At 39.7% G+C, this 16,620-nt stretch overlaps 1 protein-coding gene across 3 annotated transcripts in view; it reads right to left on the reverse strand.

Annotated features, from left to right (window-relative positions):
• The window catches only part of MRRF (mitochondrial ribosome recycling factor), a 69,083-nt gene that overhangs the window by 52,153 nt on the left and 310 nt on the right, over positions 1-16,620 (reverse strand). For 2 of the 3 annotated variants that reach the window (XM_017884230.1, XM_017884229.1), the window contains exon 2: positions 12,034-12,245. In XM_017884230.1, coding sequence (XP_017739719.1) covers positions 12,034-12,245 — 212 coding nt within the window. Of the gene's footprint in view, positions 1-12,033; positions 12,246-16,294; positions 16,619-16,620 lie in introns of those variants that run through there. The other variant, XM_017884231.1, reaches the window with a different exon arrangement.

Below are 16,620 nucleotides of genomic sequence, written 5' to 3' on the forward strand. Positions count from 1 at the left end.
TCTGTCCCGCAGGCTGGAGCGCAATGGCGCAATCTCGGCTCACCGCAAGCTCCGCCTCCTGGGTTCACGCCATTCCCCCCCAAACCCCCCCCACCCCCGTCAGCTTCCGGAGTAGGTGGGACTACACGCGATGGCCACCACACCCGGCTAATTTTTTAGTAGAGAAGGGGTTTCACTGTGTTAGCCAGGATAGTCTCGATCTCCTGACCTCGTGATCCGCCCTCCTCGGCCTCCCAAAGTCCTGTGATTATAGGTGTGAGCCACCGCGCCCAGCCAACTTTAAACTTTTAGAACCAAATATGTACATTAAAAATTTAAATATATGTCTGTCAATATTGGAATGAATAGTAATATTTATGAATGAAATACTATGCAACCATGAGAAAGAATGAACTACACACAAAAATTTAAATGAGTCTCACAAACCTGATGTTGAACACAGAGGCCAGACACAAGAATACAAAACTGTACAGTACAAAGACCAGATATGAAAATATAAACTGAACAGTAAAAAAACAGAGAAAACTAATTCATGCTACTAGAAGTCAGAATAACTGTTATCTGCAAAGGGTCGAGGGCAGTACTTACTAGAAAGAAGCACAAAGAGGACTTTTGACATACTAGGAATATTCTGTTTTTTGATCTGGATGCTGATACATAAGTGATTTCAGCTTGTGAAATTTATGATAGCTGCACTTTCCTACAGTGCTTTTTTATTTCCATAAAAAGGTTAAAGAAATCAGTTAAGGGTAATCATCAAAACAATAAGAAATTAAAAGTATATCTTCCAAATCAGCAGAATTTAAAAGAGAGAGAGAGAGGGATAAAGAAATTTAATCTAGTAGGAAAAGAAGAAGAAAAAAGGGAAAAAAGGTGTATTTCAAAATAGCTAAAAGAACTTTAAATGTTCCTAACACATAAAAATGATAAAAGCCTGAGATGCTGGATACCCCATATACGCTAACTTAATCATTTATGCATGTAACAAAATATCACATATACCCCATAAATATATACAAATATGTATCAATAAAAAATTGTTTAAATATGCATTTTAAAAAAAGGAAAACACATGATATAAGGAAAGTACAAAATAAGGCCGGGCATGGTGGCTCATGCCTGTAATCCTAGCACTTTGGGAGGCCAAGGCGGGAGGATCATCTGAGGCCAGGAGTTCGAGATCAGCCTAGCTAACAAGGTGAAACACCATCTCTACTAAAAATACAAAAAATTAGCTGGGCATGGTGGCGCATGCCTGTAGTCCCAGCTACCTGGGAGGCTGAGGCACAAGCACCACCTGAAACTGAGAGGCAGAGGTTGCGGTGGGCCGAGACTGCACCACTGCATTCCAGCCTGGGCGACAGAGTGAGACTGTCTCAAAAAAAAAAGTAAGTACAAAATAAAATAACACAAATATGCAGTGACTACAATAAATATAAATGGATCAAAATGACCAGTTAAAAGTGAGAGATCAGTAAGATTTTTTAAAATCTAGTTGAATATAACACGACAGTTTTAAAAAATTATACAAGATCACAGAAAGTCTGATAGATAGGGATGGAAAAATTCAAAGCCTGGCAAACATTAAGCAAAAGAAGGCTGGTGTAGCCACCTTATCATCAAACAAAAAAGATTTTAAGACAAAATTCACTATTGGAAATCATGAGGACAACTTCAAATGATAACAGAAAAAATTCACCCAAAAGATATATAACATATCTAAGATTAAATATATCAATTAGATAGCCTCAAAATTAATAGAATTAAAAGAAGAAACTGGCTGGGTGCAGTGGCTTACACTTGTAATCCCAGCACTTTGTGGGGCTGAGGTGGGCAGATTGCTTGATTCCAGCAGTTCAAGACCAGGCTGGGAAACACTGCAAAATCCAGTCCTTACAAAAAATACAAAAATTACCCACACGTGGCAGTGTGTGCCTGTAGTCCCAGCTACTTGGGAGGCTGAGGTGGGAGAATCAGTTGAGCCCAGAAGATTGAGGTTGCAGTGGGCTGTGATTACACCACTGTACTCCAGCCTGGGCAAGACCCTGTCTCAAAATAAAAAACAACAAAAAAGGAGAAAATGATCAATCTACAAGCATACTAGGAGAGTTCAATATACCTTCCTTGATAACTGATAATTGAGCAAATAAAAAAACAGAAAAGTTGATCAACAAAATTAGTCAATTTGATCTAATACAATACACCCAACAATAAGAGAATATACAGTATTCTCAAGCACACTTGGACCTTCTATGAAACAACCATGTTTTACACACAAATCAAATCTCAACAAAGATAAAATAATCTATATCATAGAGAATATGTTCTCTCAACAGAGTAGAATTAAGCTAACCCCAAAATAACCATTTATTTGAACAACTTTAAACACTTCTTAATAAACACTCATGGACTATAGAGAAATGCATAATGGAAATGTTTAAATATTGAGAAATGACCATAATAAAAATACTGAATATCAAAAACTCAAGTCAGGCACGATGGCTGACACCTGTGATCCCAGCACTCTGGAAGGCCAAGGTGAGAGGATCACTTGAGCCCAGGAGCTCAAGGTTACAGTGAGCTATGATTGTGCCACTGCACTCCAGCCTAGGTAACAAAGCAAGACCTTGTCTCTAAAATAAATAAGTAAATAACTTCATAGGAAGCATTTAAAGTTGTATTTAGACAGAAACTTCTTCTAGTGGTATATTATTCAACCTTAAAAAAGGAGACCTTGCCATTTACCATGGATGGACCCGGAGGACATTACACTAAGCAAAATAAGCCACACACAGAAAAATACTGCATGATTATACTTGTATGCGGAATCTCGGGGTAGGGGTTTGCTTGTTTCTTTTTCCGACAGGGCCTCACCCAGACTGGAGTGCAGTAGTGGGATCTCAGCTCACTACAGGCCTCAACCTCCCTGGGCTCAGGGATTCTCTCACCTCAGCATCCTGAATAGCTGGGACTACAGGCACATGCCACCATGCCTGGCTAATTTTGTTTTTTTTTTTTGTTTTTTTTTTTGTAGAGAAGAGGTTTCACCACATTGCCCAGACTGGTCTCGAACTCCTGGGCTCAAGTGACCCGCCCGCCTCAGCCTCCCAAAGTGCTGGAATTATGAGCATGAGTGACCATGCCTAACCACAGGTGGAATCTACAAAAAAGCTGAATACACACAGAGAATAAAATAATACTTACCAGGGATCGGCAGGGTGGGGTGGTGGTGGTGGTGAGGAAATGGAGAGATAGTAAGTCAAAGTATACAAAGTAGTAGATATGTAGGATGAACAAGTCTGGAGATCTAATGTACAGTATGAGGACTATAGTTAGAAATATTGTATTATACTCTGGAGTTTTTGCTAAGACAGATTTTATGTGCTTTTGCAAAGAAAAAAGGGGGTAACTACGTAAGAAAATGGGTATGTTAACTTGCATGTAAGTAACCATATCACTGTATGTATATCAAAGCATCGTGTTTATAATAGAATTTTTCAAAGAAAAAAAGAAAACGAGAAAGGCCAAAAATTAATGAACTAATTGTCCAACTCAGAGGATGGAAAGAGAACAAGTACACAGGAGAAAGTAAATAACAAAGAACAGAAATCATAAAATCACAAAAAAGAGAGATCAAAAAATTAAAGACTCTTTTAAAATGTTTATAATTTCTGTCAAGAACAATTAAGAAGTAGATACAGATCAATAGTATTAAGAAAGAAAAAATGGACATGATTATAAAACAGTATAAATCTTAATGAGAAAATCTAAGCAGTCTCATAATCATTAAAGAAACCAATTCTATGATTTAAAGTCTACCTACACACACACAAATACTAGATCCATATTACTTTACACGCAAGTTCTATCAAACACACAAGGAACTGATAATCCTGGTTTTTTACAAACCATCCCATTAGGAAAAAGAGATGCATTCTCCAACTTACACTATGAGGCTCAGATATTCTTAATACAAAAGCCAGAGAAGGATAATACTAGAAAACTATGCTCATGAAAACTAGAAAGTTACATTACGGCTAATGTCACATACAAATATAGTCTAAAAAATCCTAAATTAATACTAGCAAGCCAAATCCAACAATGTATAACACAGATTATGTATCAAGAACAAGTAGGGCTCGTACCAAGAATGCAAAAGTGGTTTAACATCATAAAACCTATTGATGTTGAGTCACATTAATAGATTAACAGAGAAAAAAAATGATTATCTCAGTAAATGCAGTAAGAACATGTGATTAAAGTTTAATATCCATATGAAACAAACTCCTAGCAAAATAGGGATAAAAGATATTTGCTTAAAAGAGAATACCAACAGCAAACCAAACATAATTTTTTTCTGTTTAAAAATTTTTTAATTTTTGTGGGTACATAGTATACATATTTATGGGTTACATGAGATACTTTGATGTATGTATGCAATAATAATCACATCACAGAAAACAGAATATCCATCCCCTCAGGCATTTATCCTTTGTGTAACAGACAATTCAAATATACACTTTTAGTTAATTTTAAATGTACAATTAAATTATCACTGATTTTATTCACCCTGTTGTGCTATTAATTACTAGGTCTTCTTCACTTTCTAACTGTATATAATTTTTGTATCCATTAACAACCCCCAACTCCTTCCCACCGCTCCCCTACCATTCCCAGTCTCTGATAACCGTCCTTCTACTCTCTATCTCCATGAGTTCAAATGTTTTGATTTTTAGATCCACAGAATTGTTTTGATTTTTAGCTCTCACTTAGAGAACAAGTAAAGTTTGTCTTTCTGTGCCTCATTTCACTTAACGGAATGACCTCCAGTTCCATCCATGTTGTTGCAAATGACAGGATCTCATTCTTTTTTATGGTTACATAGTATGCCATTGTGTATATGTACCACATTTTCTTTATCCAGTCATCTGTTGATGGAAACTTAGGTTACTTCCAAATCTTGGCTATTGTGAACAGTGCTGCAACAAACACGAGAATACAGATATTTCTTCAATATACTGATTTCCTTTCTTTTGGGTATATACCCAGCAGTAAGATTGCTGGATCATATGGTAGCTCTATTCTTAGTTTTTTGAGGAACCTCCAAACTGTTCTCCACAGTGGTTGTACTAATTTACATTTCCAACAACAGTGTACAAGGGTTTCCTTTTCTCCACATCTCGCCAGTATTTGTTATTGACTGACTTTTGGATAAAAGTCATTTTAACTGGGGTGAGATGACATCTCATTATAGTTGTGATTTGCATTTCTCTGATGATCAATGATGCCAGGCACCTTTTTATGTGTGTGTTTGCCATTTGTATGTCTTATTTCAAGAGATGTCTATTCAAATATTTTGCCCATTTTTAAATCAGATTATTAGATATTTTTTTCCTAGAGCTGTTTGAGCTCCTTACATATACAGTCTGGTTATTAATCCTTTATCAGATGAGTAGTTTGTAAATATTCTCTCCCATTCTGTGGGTTGTTTTTTCACTTTGTTGATTTTTTCCTTTGCTGTGCAGAAGCTTTTTAACTTGATGTGATCTCACTTGTCCATTTTTGCTTTGGTTGCGTGTGCTTGTGGGGTACTACTCAAGAAATCCTTGCCCATTACAATGTACTGGAGAGTTTCCCCAATGGTTTCTTGTAGTAGTTTGATAGTTTGAGGTCTTAGATTTAAGTCTTTAATCCATTTTGATTTTTGTATATGACGAGAGACAGAAATCAAGTTTCATTCTTCTGCATATGGATATCCAGTTTTCTCAGCAACATTTATTAAAGAGATTGTCCTTTCCCCAATGTATGTTCTTGGCACCTTTGTCAAAAAAAGAGTTCACTGTAGGTGTATGAATTTGTTTATGGGTTCTCTATTCAGTTCCACTGGTTTTTGATGTGGTTCGGCTGTGTCCTCACCCAAATCTCATTTTGAATTGTAGTTTCCATAATTCCACGTGTAGTAGGAGGGACCAGGTAGAGATAATTGAATCATGGGGGTGGTTTCCCCCATCCTGTTCTTGTGACAGTGAGTTCTCAAGAGATCTGATGGTTTTATAAGCAGCTTCCCCCTTCGCTGGGCACTCATTCTCTCTCGCCCCCATGTGAACAGGTGCCTTCCACCATGATTGTAAGTTTCCTGAGGCCTCCCCAGCCATGCAGAACTGTGAGTCAATTAAACTTCTTTCCTTTCTAAATTACTCAGTCTCAGGTACGTTTTTATTAGCAGTGTTTGAGAACAAACTAATACAGTAAGTACTAACACACTACTCGAAGAGTGGTGTGCTGCTGTAAGGATACCTGAAAATGTGGAAGCAACTTTGGAACTGGGTAACACGCAGAGGCTAGAACAGTTCAGAGGACTCAGAAGAAGACAGGAAAATGTGGGAAAGCTTGGAACTTCCTAGAGACTTGGAGGGCTCAGAAGACAGGAAGATGTGGGAAAGTTAGGAACTTCCTAGAGACTTGTTGAATGGCTTTGATCAAAATGCTGACAGTGATATAAACGATGAAGTACAGGCTGAGGTAGTCTCAGATGGAGATAAGGAACTTGTTGGGAACTGGAGCAAAGGTGACTCTTGTGCTTTAGCAAAGAGACTGGTGGGTTTTTGCCCATGTCCTAGAGATCTGTGGAACTTTGAACTTGAGAGAGATGATTTGGGGTATCTGGCAGAATAAATTTCTAAGTGACAAAGCATTCAAGAGGAAGGAGAGCATAAAAGTTTGAAAAATTTGGCCAGGCATGCTGGCTTACCCCTATAATCCCAGCACTTTGGGAGGCCGAGGTGGGTGGATCACGAGGTCAGGAGATCAAAACCATACTGACCAACATGGTGAAATCCCATCTCGACTAAAAATACAAAAATTAGCTGGGCGTGGTGGCACGTGCCTGTAATCCCAACCATTCAGGAGGCTGGGGCAGGAGAATCACTTGAACCAGGAAGTCGGAGGCTGCAGTGAGCTGAGATCATGCCACTGCACTCCAGCTTGGCAACAGAACGAGACTCTGTCTCAAAAAAAAAAAAAAGTTGGAAAAATTGCAGCCTGACAATGCAAAAGAAAAAAAAACCATTTTTTATAGATAAATTCAAGCCACCTGCAGAAATCTGCATAATTTAACAAGGAGCTGAATGTTAATCACCAAGACAATGGGGCAAATGTTATGTCAGACACCTTCTACCAGTCCCTTTGATCACAGGCCTGGAGGCCTAGGAGGGAAAAATGGTTTCTTGGGCCAGGTACAGGGCCCCCCCACTGCTGTATACAGCCTTGGGACTGCATGCCAGCTGCTCCAGCCATGGCTAAAAGGGGCCAAGGTACAGTTCAGGACATTGCTTCAGAGGGTACAAGCCCCCCAGCCTTGGCAGCTTCCACGTGGTGTTGGTCCTGCGGGTGCGCAAAAGACAAGAATCAAAGTTTGGATTTCTGCCTAGATTTCAGAGGATGTATGGAAACACCTGCATGTCTAGGCAGAAGTCTGCTGCAGGGGCAGAGCCCTCATGGAGAACAGCTGCTAAGGCAGTGCAGAAGGGAAATGTGAAGTTGGAGCTCCCACACAGAGTCCCCACTGGGGCACTGCCTAGTGGAGCTGTGAGTAGAGGGCCACCATCCTCCAACCCAGAACTTGGTAGGTCTATCAACATCTTGCACTGTGTGCCAGGAAAAGCCGTAGACACTCATTGCTAGCCTGTGAAAGCAGCCAGGAGGGGCACTATAGCCTACAAAGTCGCAGGGACAGAGCTGCCCAAGGCCATGGGAGCCCACCTCTTGCATCAGCATGACCTGGATGTGAGACATGGAGTCAAAGAAGATCATTTTGGAACTTTAAGGTTTAATGACTGCCCTACTGGATTTTAGACTTGCATGGAGCCTGTAGCCCCTTTGTTTTGGCCAACGTCTCCCATTTGGAATGGTTGTATTTAGCCAATGTCTATACCCCATTGTTTCTAGGATGTAACTAACTTGTTTTTGATTTTATAGGTTAGGTAGAAGGGATTTGCCTTGTCTCATATGAGACTATGGACTTTAACTTTTGAGTTAATGCTGGAATGAGTTAAGACTTTGGGAGACTGTTGGAAGGGCATGATTGTGTTTTGAATTGTGAGGACATGACATTTGGGAGGGGCCAGGGGTGGAATGATATGGTTTGGCTGTGTCCCCACCCAAATCTCATCCTGAATTGTAGTTCCCCACCTCTCATGGGGGAGGTGGAGATAACTGAATCATGAAGGCGGTTTTCCCCATCCTGTTTTTGTGATAGTGAGTTAGTTCTCAAGAGATCTGATGGTTTTATAAGGGGCTAATCCCTTCAGTGGGCACTTATTCTCTCTCCTGCCCCCTTGTGAAGAGGTGCTTTCTGCCATGATTGTAAGTTTCCTGAGGCCTCCCCAGTCATGCAGAACTGCTAGTCAATTAAACTTCTTTCCTTTTTATTTTAATTTTTTAATTTTTTTTCTTTTTTTTGTGACAGAGTCTTGCTTTGTCACTCAGGCTGGAGTGCAGTGGCACAATCTTAGCTCAATGCAACCTCCGCCTCCTGGGTTCAAGCAATTCTCCTGCCTCAGCCTCCCAAGTAGCTGGGATGACAGGCATGCGCCACCATGCCCAGCTAACTTTTGTATTTTTGTATATGGCCAGCCACATTAGCCAGGCTGGTCTCAAACTCCTGACCTCAAGTGATCCACCCACCTTGACCTACCAAAGTGCTGGGATTACAGATATGAGCCACCGTGCCTGGCCTAAACGTTTTTCCTTTATAAATTACTCAGTCTCGGGTATTTCTTCATAGCAGCATGAGAACAGACTAACAAAGTCTACGTATCTGTTTTTATGCCCATACCATGCTTCTTTGGTTATTATAGGTCTGTGGTATAATTTGAAGTCAGGTAATATGATTTCTCCACAAACATAATTCTTAACATTAACATATAAGAAGTGTTTCCTGTAAAATCAGGAATAAAACAAAGATGCCTATTATCACCAGTCACATTTATTCAAATTATACTAGAGTTCCTAGCCAATCCAATGAAAGTGGGGGGAGGAGAGGAGAAGGGAGGACAATAGGACAGGAGGGGAGAAGAATGGAAAGGGACATATGTGCAACACAACACATGTACAAGAATGCTTATACTAGCATTTTTTTTTTAGCTCAAAACTGGAAGCAACCCAAAAGTCTGTCAACTGTGGAATGGATATTAAATTGTGGTATATACTTTCAGTAGAATATCATTAAAAAAATAAAAATGCACAAACCACCATTATGTGCACAACATAGACATATGTCACAAATAGATTATTACCAATAGAAGTCAGACACAAAATCCATACTGACTTAACAAAGGACAAAACTAATCTGTGGTGTTAAAGTCAATATAGTGGGTTATGCATCCTTATAGTGGGAGAGTAACAACTCAAAGGGACATGTGGTAAGTTTCCAAAATACAAGTGACAATCTATTTATTGATTTGGGTGATGACTACATGATTGTTTTCACTTTGCGAAAATTCACTGAAGCACAAACTTATGATTTATGTACACATTTTTCTTTATATATAACTCAAAACACTAACATATATAAAAGTGACCACAAAAAGAAAAAAAAAAGATGGATTTGTCCCCCAGAAATAAAAACCTGATTTAAAGAACTACAACACAAGATTTTTTTTTTTTTTTTTTTTTTTTTTTTTTTTTTGAGACATGGGTCTCATTCCCCAAGCTGGAGTGGCAGCAGCATGATCATGGCTCACTGCAGCCTTGACCTACTGGGCTCAAGCAATGCTCCCACTTCAGCCTCCTGAGTAGCTGGGACCACAGAGATGCACCACCACATCTGGCTAATTTTTGTAGAGACAGGGTTTCCCCATGCTGCCCAGGCTGGTCGGAACTCCTGAGCTCAAGTAATCCAACCCCCTTGGCCTCCCAAAGTGCTGGGATTATAGGTGTGGGCCACCACTCCTAATCTTGTGCAAGATCTGTCTGGAGAAAACTTGACACTATGATCATAAATTTCATATAGAAGAGGAGAAAGTCAAGAAGAAAAAGCATATGTGTGGTAAGGGGAAAGATTTGTACCACTAAATTGAACTTTATGACAGTAAGGCAGTATGAAATTTACTGCAGGGAGAGATAAGCAGTTCAATAAAATCAAGAGCTCAGAAACAATACCATATATATAAAGAAACTCACACAACGGGGGGACATTACAAATCTGGGAGTAAAGAATAGGCTAATCAATAAATGATTTTGATACAACTTGTTATCCACTTGAAAAGGAAACTTCAAAAATTACCTCACATTATATTCAGAAATAAATTACCTTGCAATAGAGGGGTATTTCTTAAAGACGACACAATTAATAAAGGACTGAAAATATGACATTAAAACCCATTTCAACAAAACATCATAAAGTAAAAGCAAAGAAGATACTTGTAACACATATTATTGACAAAGAATAAGCATCCCTAATATAAAAGAAAGAATCGAATAAATCTAAAAGAAAAAGTCAAACAACCAACTTCTGCAGCCTCTAACTCCTCACCTCAAGTGATCCTTCCACCGCAGCCTCCTGAGTAGCTGGGACTACAGGTACAGGCCACCAGGCCCAGCTTTTTTTTTTTTTTTAAGAGGCAAGGTCTCATTACGTTGCCCAGACTAATCTCAAACTCCTGGCCTCAAGCAATTCCCTCGCCTCAGCCTCCTGAGTAGCTGGGATTACAGGTGTGAGCCACAGCACTCAGCTTAACCAACTTTTATAGAGGCAAGCAAAGAAGACAAAACTGAATAGCTTACAAAATATGAAAAAATTCTGCTTATGCACTGTAGTCACTGTCTAGTGTACTAGAAGACTGTAATACTGTAGGCATCAAGAACTAAAGTTTCTGGTTCTGCCATTAATTATATAGGACCATGGGCAAATTTCTCACTAATTATCTCAGTTTCTTCGTTTATAAAATGGTGAGATCTGGATTAACTAGATAATTATAAGGATTTCTTCAATGGAAAATTACTTCTTCAATGGATAATTATAAGGATAAAATTAGTAAATGTATGGAAACTTTAAAAAATATAATGTAACATACAGATCAAAGGTTATTACTATTAACAGAATATAAGTCTTCTAAGCATTACCATTCTTTCAGCAATTTGTTAATTTTCCTATTACAGAAAAGGGAAGATCTGCATGAAATTAGAAAAGAAAAGTCAGTGGGAAAATATTCAGCAGCATATATCTAGCGCCATTCTCGGGGGAGGACTCCCTAATCCACCACTGCAAATTGCTGGTGTGACTGACAATTTTCTATCACTCATTCTTTCATTCAACAAAATTTGTCAAAAATACTATATCCAGGCCCTGTTAGGTGCTAAATAAGAACAATATAGAACCTACCTTCATCAGGTCCAGCATAGAAGGCAGATAAATGATAATCAGTCTTACATTTAATTAATTAATCACTGCTGTTTTAAGTGCATCAAAGGTAAAATAACAGAATGCACGAGTGCAGTTAACAGGGGACTTGACCTAGTCTTAGAGGTCAGGGAAGGCTTCCCAGAGGAAGTAGCATTTAAGCTGAGACCTGCAGTACATCAAAGTCTCATTCTTGGATGACACAAGCCATTAAGATCATCCATCTAAATCCATGACTCTAATACCCACTTCACCCAACAACCTTCTGGTCTTAATTATACTTCCAACATGTATCTTCCTATATGGAGACAATATATTGATCCCTGCTACAAGCATTCTGGCTTGCTTGGCACTTATACCTCTAACTCTAAATCTAAAAGAAAGAAATTAGGCATTTTCTGAGCTACCAAGAAAACAAATGAGGCAGCATGGTAATAAGAAAACAGGCACTGGGTTGTAACACCATCTCTGCCACTGTAACCTTTTAAGTTAATCAAATGAAATAGCTGAGGCCCCATTTCCTCATGTTAGCAAGGGGAGAAATTCAGTACATCTGAGATACCTGCTAGCTATAATTCAAGGGCCAAATTTAAGAAAGGGGTGAAGTAGGAGAGAACATCACATGTCTCTACCTTTGGCTTTCTTGGTAGCGAAATGGCGGACTGGTACAGCTGAATAGGCCACGTACTGCCTGTGGCCATGCTGTCTTTCATGCACTGTCTTCAGTGTAACTTCTGAAATGGGTTTGATAGAGGCTGCAAGATAATTGCGAAAGGCAGGGTGGAACATGCGGAAGCACTTTAATCCCAAGGCCATGACTGAAGACAATCCTTGGAAACATCCACTAAAAAGAATAAGACAAAAAGCAGATCTAAGTAAAAGAGACCATATTGCAACTTCAGATAATTCGTACCAATTATCAAGCAATTCCTATAAACTGAGCTAAGTACTAGACAATTTAAATACATTATCTCTAATCCTTTTCCCAACTGCCCTAGAAGAAAGTATTATTTGCCTCATTTTACAGAATGAAGAAACTAAGGCTTACAGAGATTTAAGAAACTTCCCCACTTTGGACTCCAAACCCCAAGTTATTTCCACTGCACCAAAATGCCCATTAAGCAAATATGCAGCAGACAAAAATTTCAATGATTCTAATTAAACCCTTACATGAGAAAAGCACAAAATCTTGATAAAGTTTAAAGAGGGAAGGCAGAGCACTAGAAGACTTTAAATAAGAAAACCATCTCAACGGGCATAAAATGACTGGAAAATTCACACGACAGCATTTAATTAAAATTTTCTTTGGTTCCTTACGCACTGATTACCAATTAGGATGCCCTTTAATGTGAGTCTAAAGCATGATTGAGGTTTGAGGTCTTCCATGGTATAGAACTAGAGCTCTGGAAAATGCCACTCTCTACTATGTTAACACAAGTTACGCATTCTACATCTGAGGTCTTTGACCATGGAAAGATGCCATTGCCTACAACTACCTCAGGATAGAACACAGCCCTAGCTAACTGACAAAATATCAATAGCTTTTGCCAGTAATGTTGCTATGGCTCAGCTAAAAATTAAGGACAATTAGTATCAAATACCAGGAAGCTGCTTCCTTTGAGTAACAGTCCCACATCTTATGTTTTTTTAAAAAACCCATCCTAAAATTTTGATCCAACATAATGGAATGAATAACATGGGCTTTGCTGTCAGGAAGACCTGGAAGCCAATCCTAGCTCCATTACTGACTCCTGAATATTTCTGCTCGTTGATGTCTTCAACTGTAAAATGGGAATAATTGTACTTATTTCTTAGGGTTGGGAATAATTAATGAGGTTATGCAAGTAAAGCCCTTGACACAGTACCTAGTAAACAGCAGAAGCCCCCCAAAATAATACCTGTTGAAAGCTATCACCTTTTCTTTCAAACTTTTCAAAAAATATTATCTTCATTATCTTTTGAGACTGAGTCTCACTCTGTTGCCAAGGATGGAGTGCAGTGGCGCAATCTTGGCTCACAGCAACCTCCTTCCTCCCGGGTTCAAGCAATTCTCATGCCTCAGCCTCCCAAGTAGCTGGGATTACAGGCACACACCACCATGCCCAGCTAATTTTTTTGTATTTTTAGTAGAGACAGGATTTCACCATGTTGCCCAGGCCGGTCGTGAACTCCTGAGCTCAGGAAATCCACCTGCCTTGGCCTCCCAAAGTGCTAGGATTACAGGCGTGAGCCACCATGCCCGGCCTCAAAAACTATTATGTCAGGGTCAGACACAATAAAGAAACCTTGTATGTTATTAATGATGTACAAAATAGCCTACAATTAGTCAGACCTGGCTGTAAATTTCAACTTTAGGCAATTTACTCTTCTGAGCATCACTTTCCTTATCAATGATAAAAATAACTTTGAACTTAAAATAAAATAATGAATACATGTAAACAACTAACATAGTGCCAGGAATATAGCAGCTTAATAAATGATGGCTATTATTTTTAAAGCAAATGAGTAGCACAAAGACAAATAATTTCTCTTGATGGAATTTTTAATAGTAAGGGATACTAGAAGTTAGTGATCAGTGTATGAAGTCTATAAAACAGATTTGATGAAAAAAGGAATATTTTCTTCTTTATTAGTATCAATAGCTACTATTAATTGAGGTCAAGTTTGGACTGTTTGCTTTAACCATATTATTTCATTTAATTCTCTCAATAATGCCACAAAGAACATATAATAATCCCCATTTTACAGACGTTGAAACTGAGGTTGAGAGAGAGTAAGTCACTGTCCAAGGACATGGAGCTAATAGCCAAGCTCTATTTTAGCAGAACTGTTCACAGAGGTTTGGCTCAGAGTGAAGTTTCTATATCTAGGTTTTTCCCTAATAAAACTAATGCCTAATTCATACTTACAACCAAATATGGCTGTAGAATAATGAGTAGTTTTTTATTTTAGTCTACAGGATCTCAATCTGGCTGCTCCATTTAAGATAGGTTTCCTGGTGTTCCTGTTGCAGGTCATAATACCAACTCACAAAGCAACAGGAAATCAAAATGGGTTAGAAATAAACAACCTTTGACAGAAAACGCAGCACCCAAAAGCAGACCCAGTACACGTGAACCGGAAGACAACTCTATAAATAAACCACATTGCTGAAACGCATAAGGCGTATATTTTAATTGCGCAGAAGTCAGAAAATTTCAAAGTGGAAGTTCAATAAAGGCAGTCCTTTAGGTCCTTCACCTTAAGGGTGTACAAATTAACATTCTGTTCAGCACAGATAAAAGAATTAAAGTTGAAGAAAAATTTGTTGAGATCCCATGTATTAGCCAACAAAATTAAGCTATACATAGAAGCAATGTGGGGAAGTGTCTGAGCTCTGGACGTAATCTGGAACTGGAATCTCAATTCCTCCACTTACTAGCTGTGTGACCTTGGGGAGGTCATTTAGCCTCTCTGAGCTACAGCTTCCACATCATCATCATCATAGTGATATTAATGAGGCTTTAAAAAGATAACAATAATGACAACAATACCTAACATTTATATAACGATGACTAAGTGACAGAAACTATTCTAAGTGGCTTACACACGTTAACTCATTTGAGCCTCATGATAACCCTGAAGTAAGTACTATGATTATTCCCACTTTACAGATAAGAAAACAGAAGCAAAAATCTGCCTAAGATTTGAATTCAGGCAATCGAGCTCCAGAGTCTATGTTGTTAACTGCTATACTATGCATATAAAACACTCAGCATGGCTGGGAACAGTGGTGGGTGCCCATAGTCCGAGTTATTTGGGATGCTAAGGAAGGAGGATCACTTGAGACCAGGAGTCCAAGGCAAGCCTTGGCAACATAGTGAGACCTAATCTCTTAAAAACAGCAACAAGCCAGGCGCGGTGGCTCACGCCTGTAATCCCAGCACTTTGGGAGGCTGAGGTGCGCGGATCACGAGGTCAGGAGATCAAGACCATCCTGGCTAACACAGTGAAACCCCGTCTCTACTAAAAATACAAAAAAAAAAAAAATTAGCCAGGCGTGGTGACCGGCGCCTGTAGTCCCAACTACTTGGGAGGCTGAGGCAGGAGAATGGCGTGAACCCGGGAGGTGGAGCTTGCAGTGAGCCGAGACCGTGGCACTGCACTCCAGCCTGGGTGACAGAGCGAGACTCCGTCTCGGAAAACAAAAAACAAACAAACAAAAAAAAAAACCAGCAACAAAACACAGCACAATGCCTGGCATCCAGTAGGTACACAATAAATTGTAGCTATTATAACAGCATCCCAACTATTAATTTTTTTTTTTTTTTTTTTTTTTTTTTTTGAGACACAGTCTCGCGCTCTGTCGCCCAGGCTGGAGAGGCGATCTCTGCTCACTGCAACCTATGCCTTGCGGGTTCAGGTAATTCTCCTGCCTCAACCTCCTGAGTAGGTGGGACTACAGGCACCCGCCACCACACCCCAGTTAACTTTTGTATTTTTTAAGTAGAGATGCGGTTTCACCTTGTTGGCCAGGCTGGTCTCGAACTCCCAACCTCAGGTGATCTGCCCGCCTCAGCCTCTCAAAGTGCTGGGATTATAGGCAATAGTGTGGTTTGAAACAAAAAAAGGCACTAAACTTAGAGAAAACTCTGAAAGAAGTCTTGGTTCCAGCACTTCCTAGACACGTGACCTTAAATCGGTCAAACTCTCAGGACCTCCGTCTCATCTGTAAAACGTAAATAACAATACTAGTTGTCAGGGTTATGTAAATAGAGAAGGGCTACTGAAATGACAGTTGCTTTGCCACTGGGTGGCACATAGTAGTTAAAAGTTCAGGCTTAAGAGTCGGAGAGACCTAGGTCTGAATTTAAGCGCCCTCACTTTCTGACCGCGTGACCCTGGTAAAATTACCTATTTGAGCTTCCGTTTCTTCATTATGGGAGGTAATAACATCTCCCACGGGATTGTTCTGAACCTCAAACGTTCTCGTCAAGTGTGAGGCTACTCTTTAGTAAGTTCCTCCAGCATCCCCTAAATTCCTAGCTGGTAAAAGGAACCTCGCCCCGACCCCATGAGACTCGCTCCGACGCTACAGGTCCCGCCCTCAGCCTTAAAGGTCAAGCTGAACTCCAACGGATCGGGCACGGTAGTCTGGTCCCCTGAGGTCCCCCAGAGGTCCCTGAGTAAGGGTCTCTGGCACCCAGACCACACGCGCACCTCGAGGCCCTGTCAAGGAC

The sequence above is a fragment of the Rhinopithecus bieti genome, unplaced genomic scaffold, assembly GCF_001698545.2.
Source record: "Rhinopithecus bieti isolate Rb0 unplaced genomic scaffold, ASM169854v2 scaffold_13710, whole genome shotgun sequence".
Classification (NCBI taxonomy): domain Eukaryota; kingdom Metazoa; phylum Chordata; class Mammalia; order Primates; family Cercopithecidae; genus Rhinopithecus; species Rhinopithecus bieti.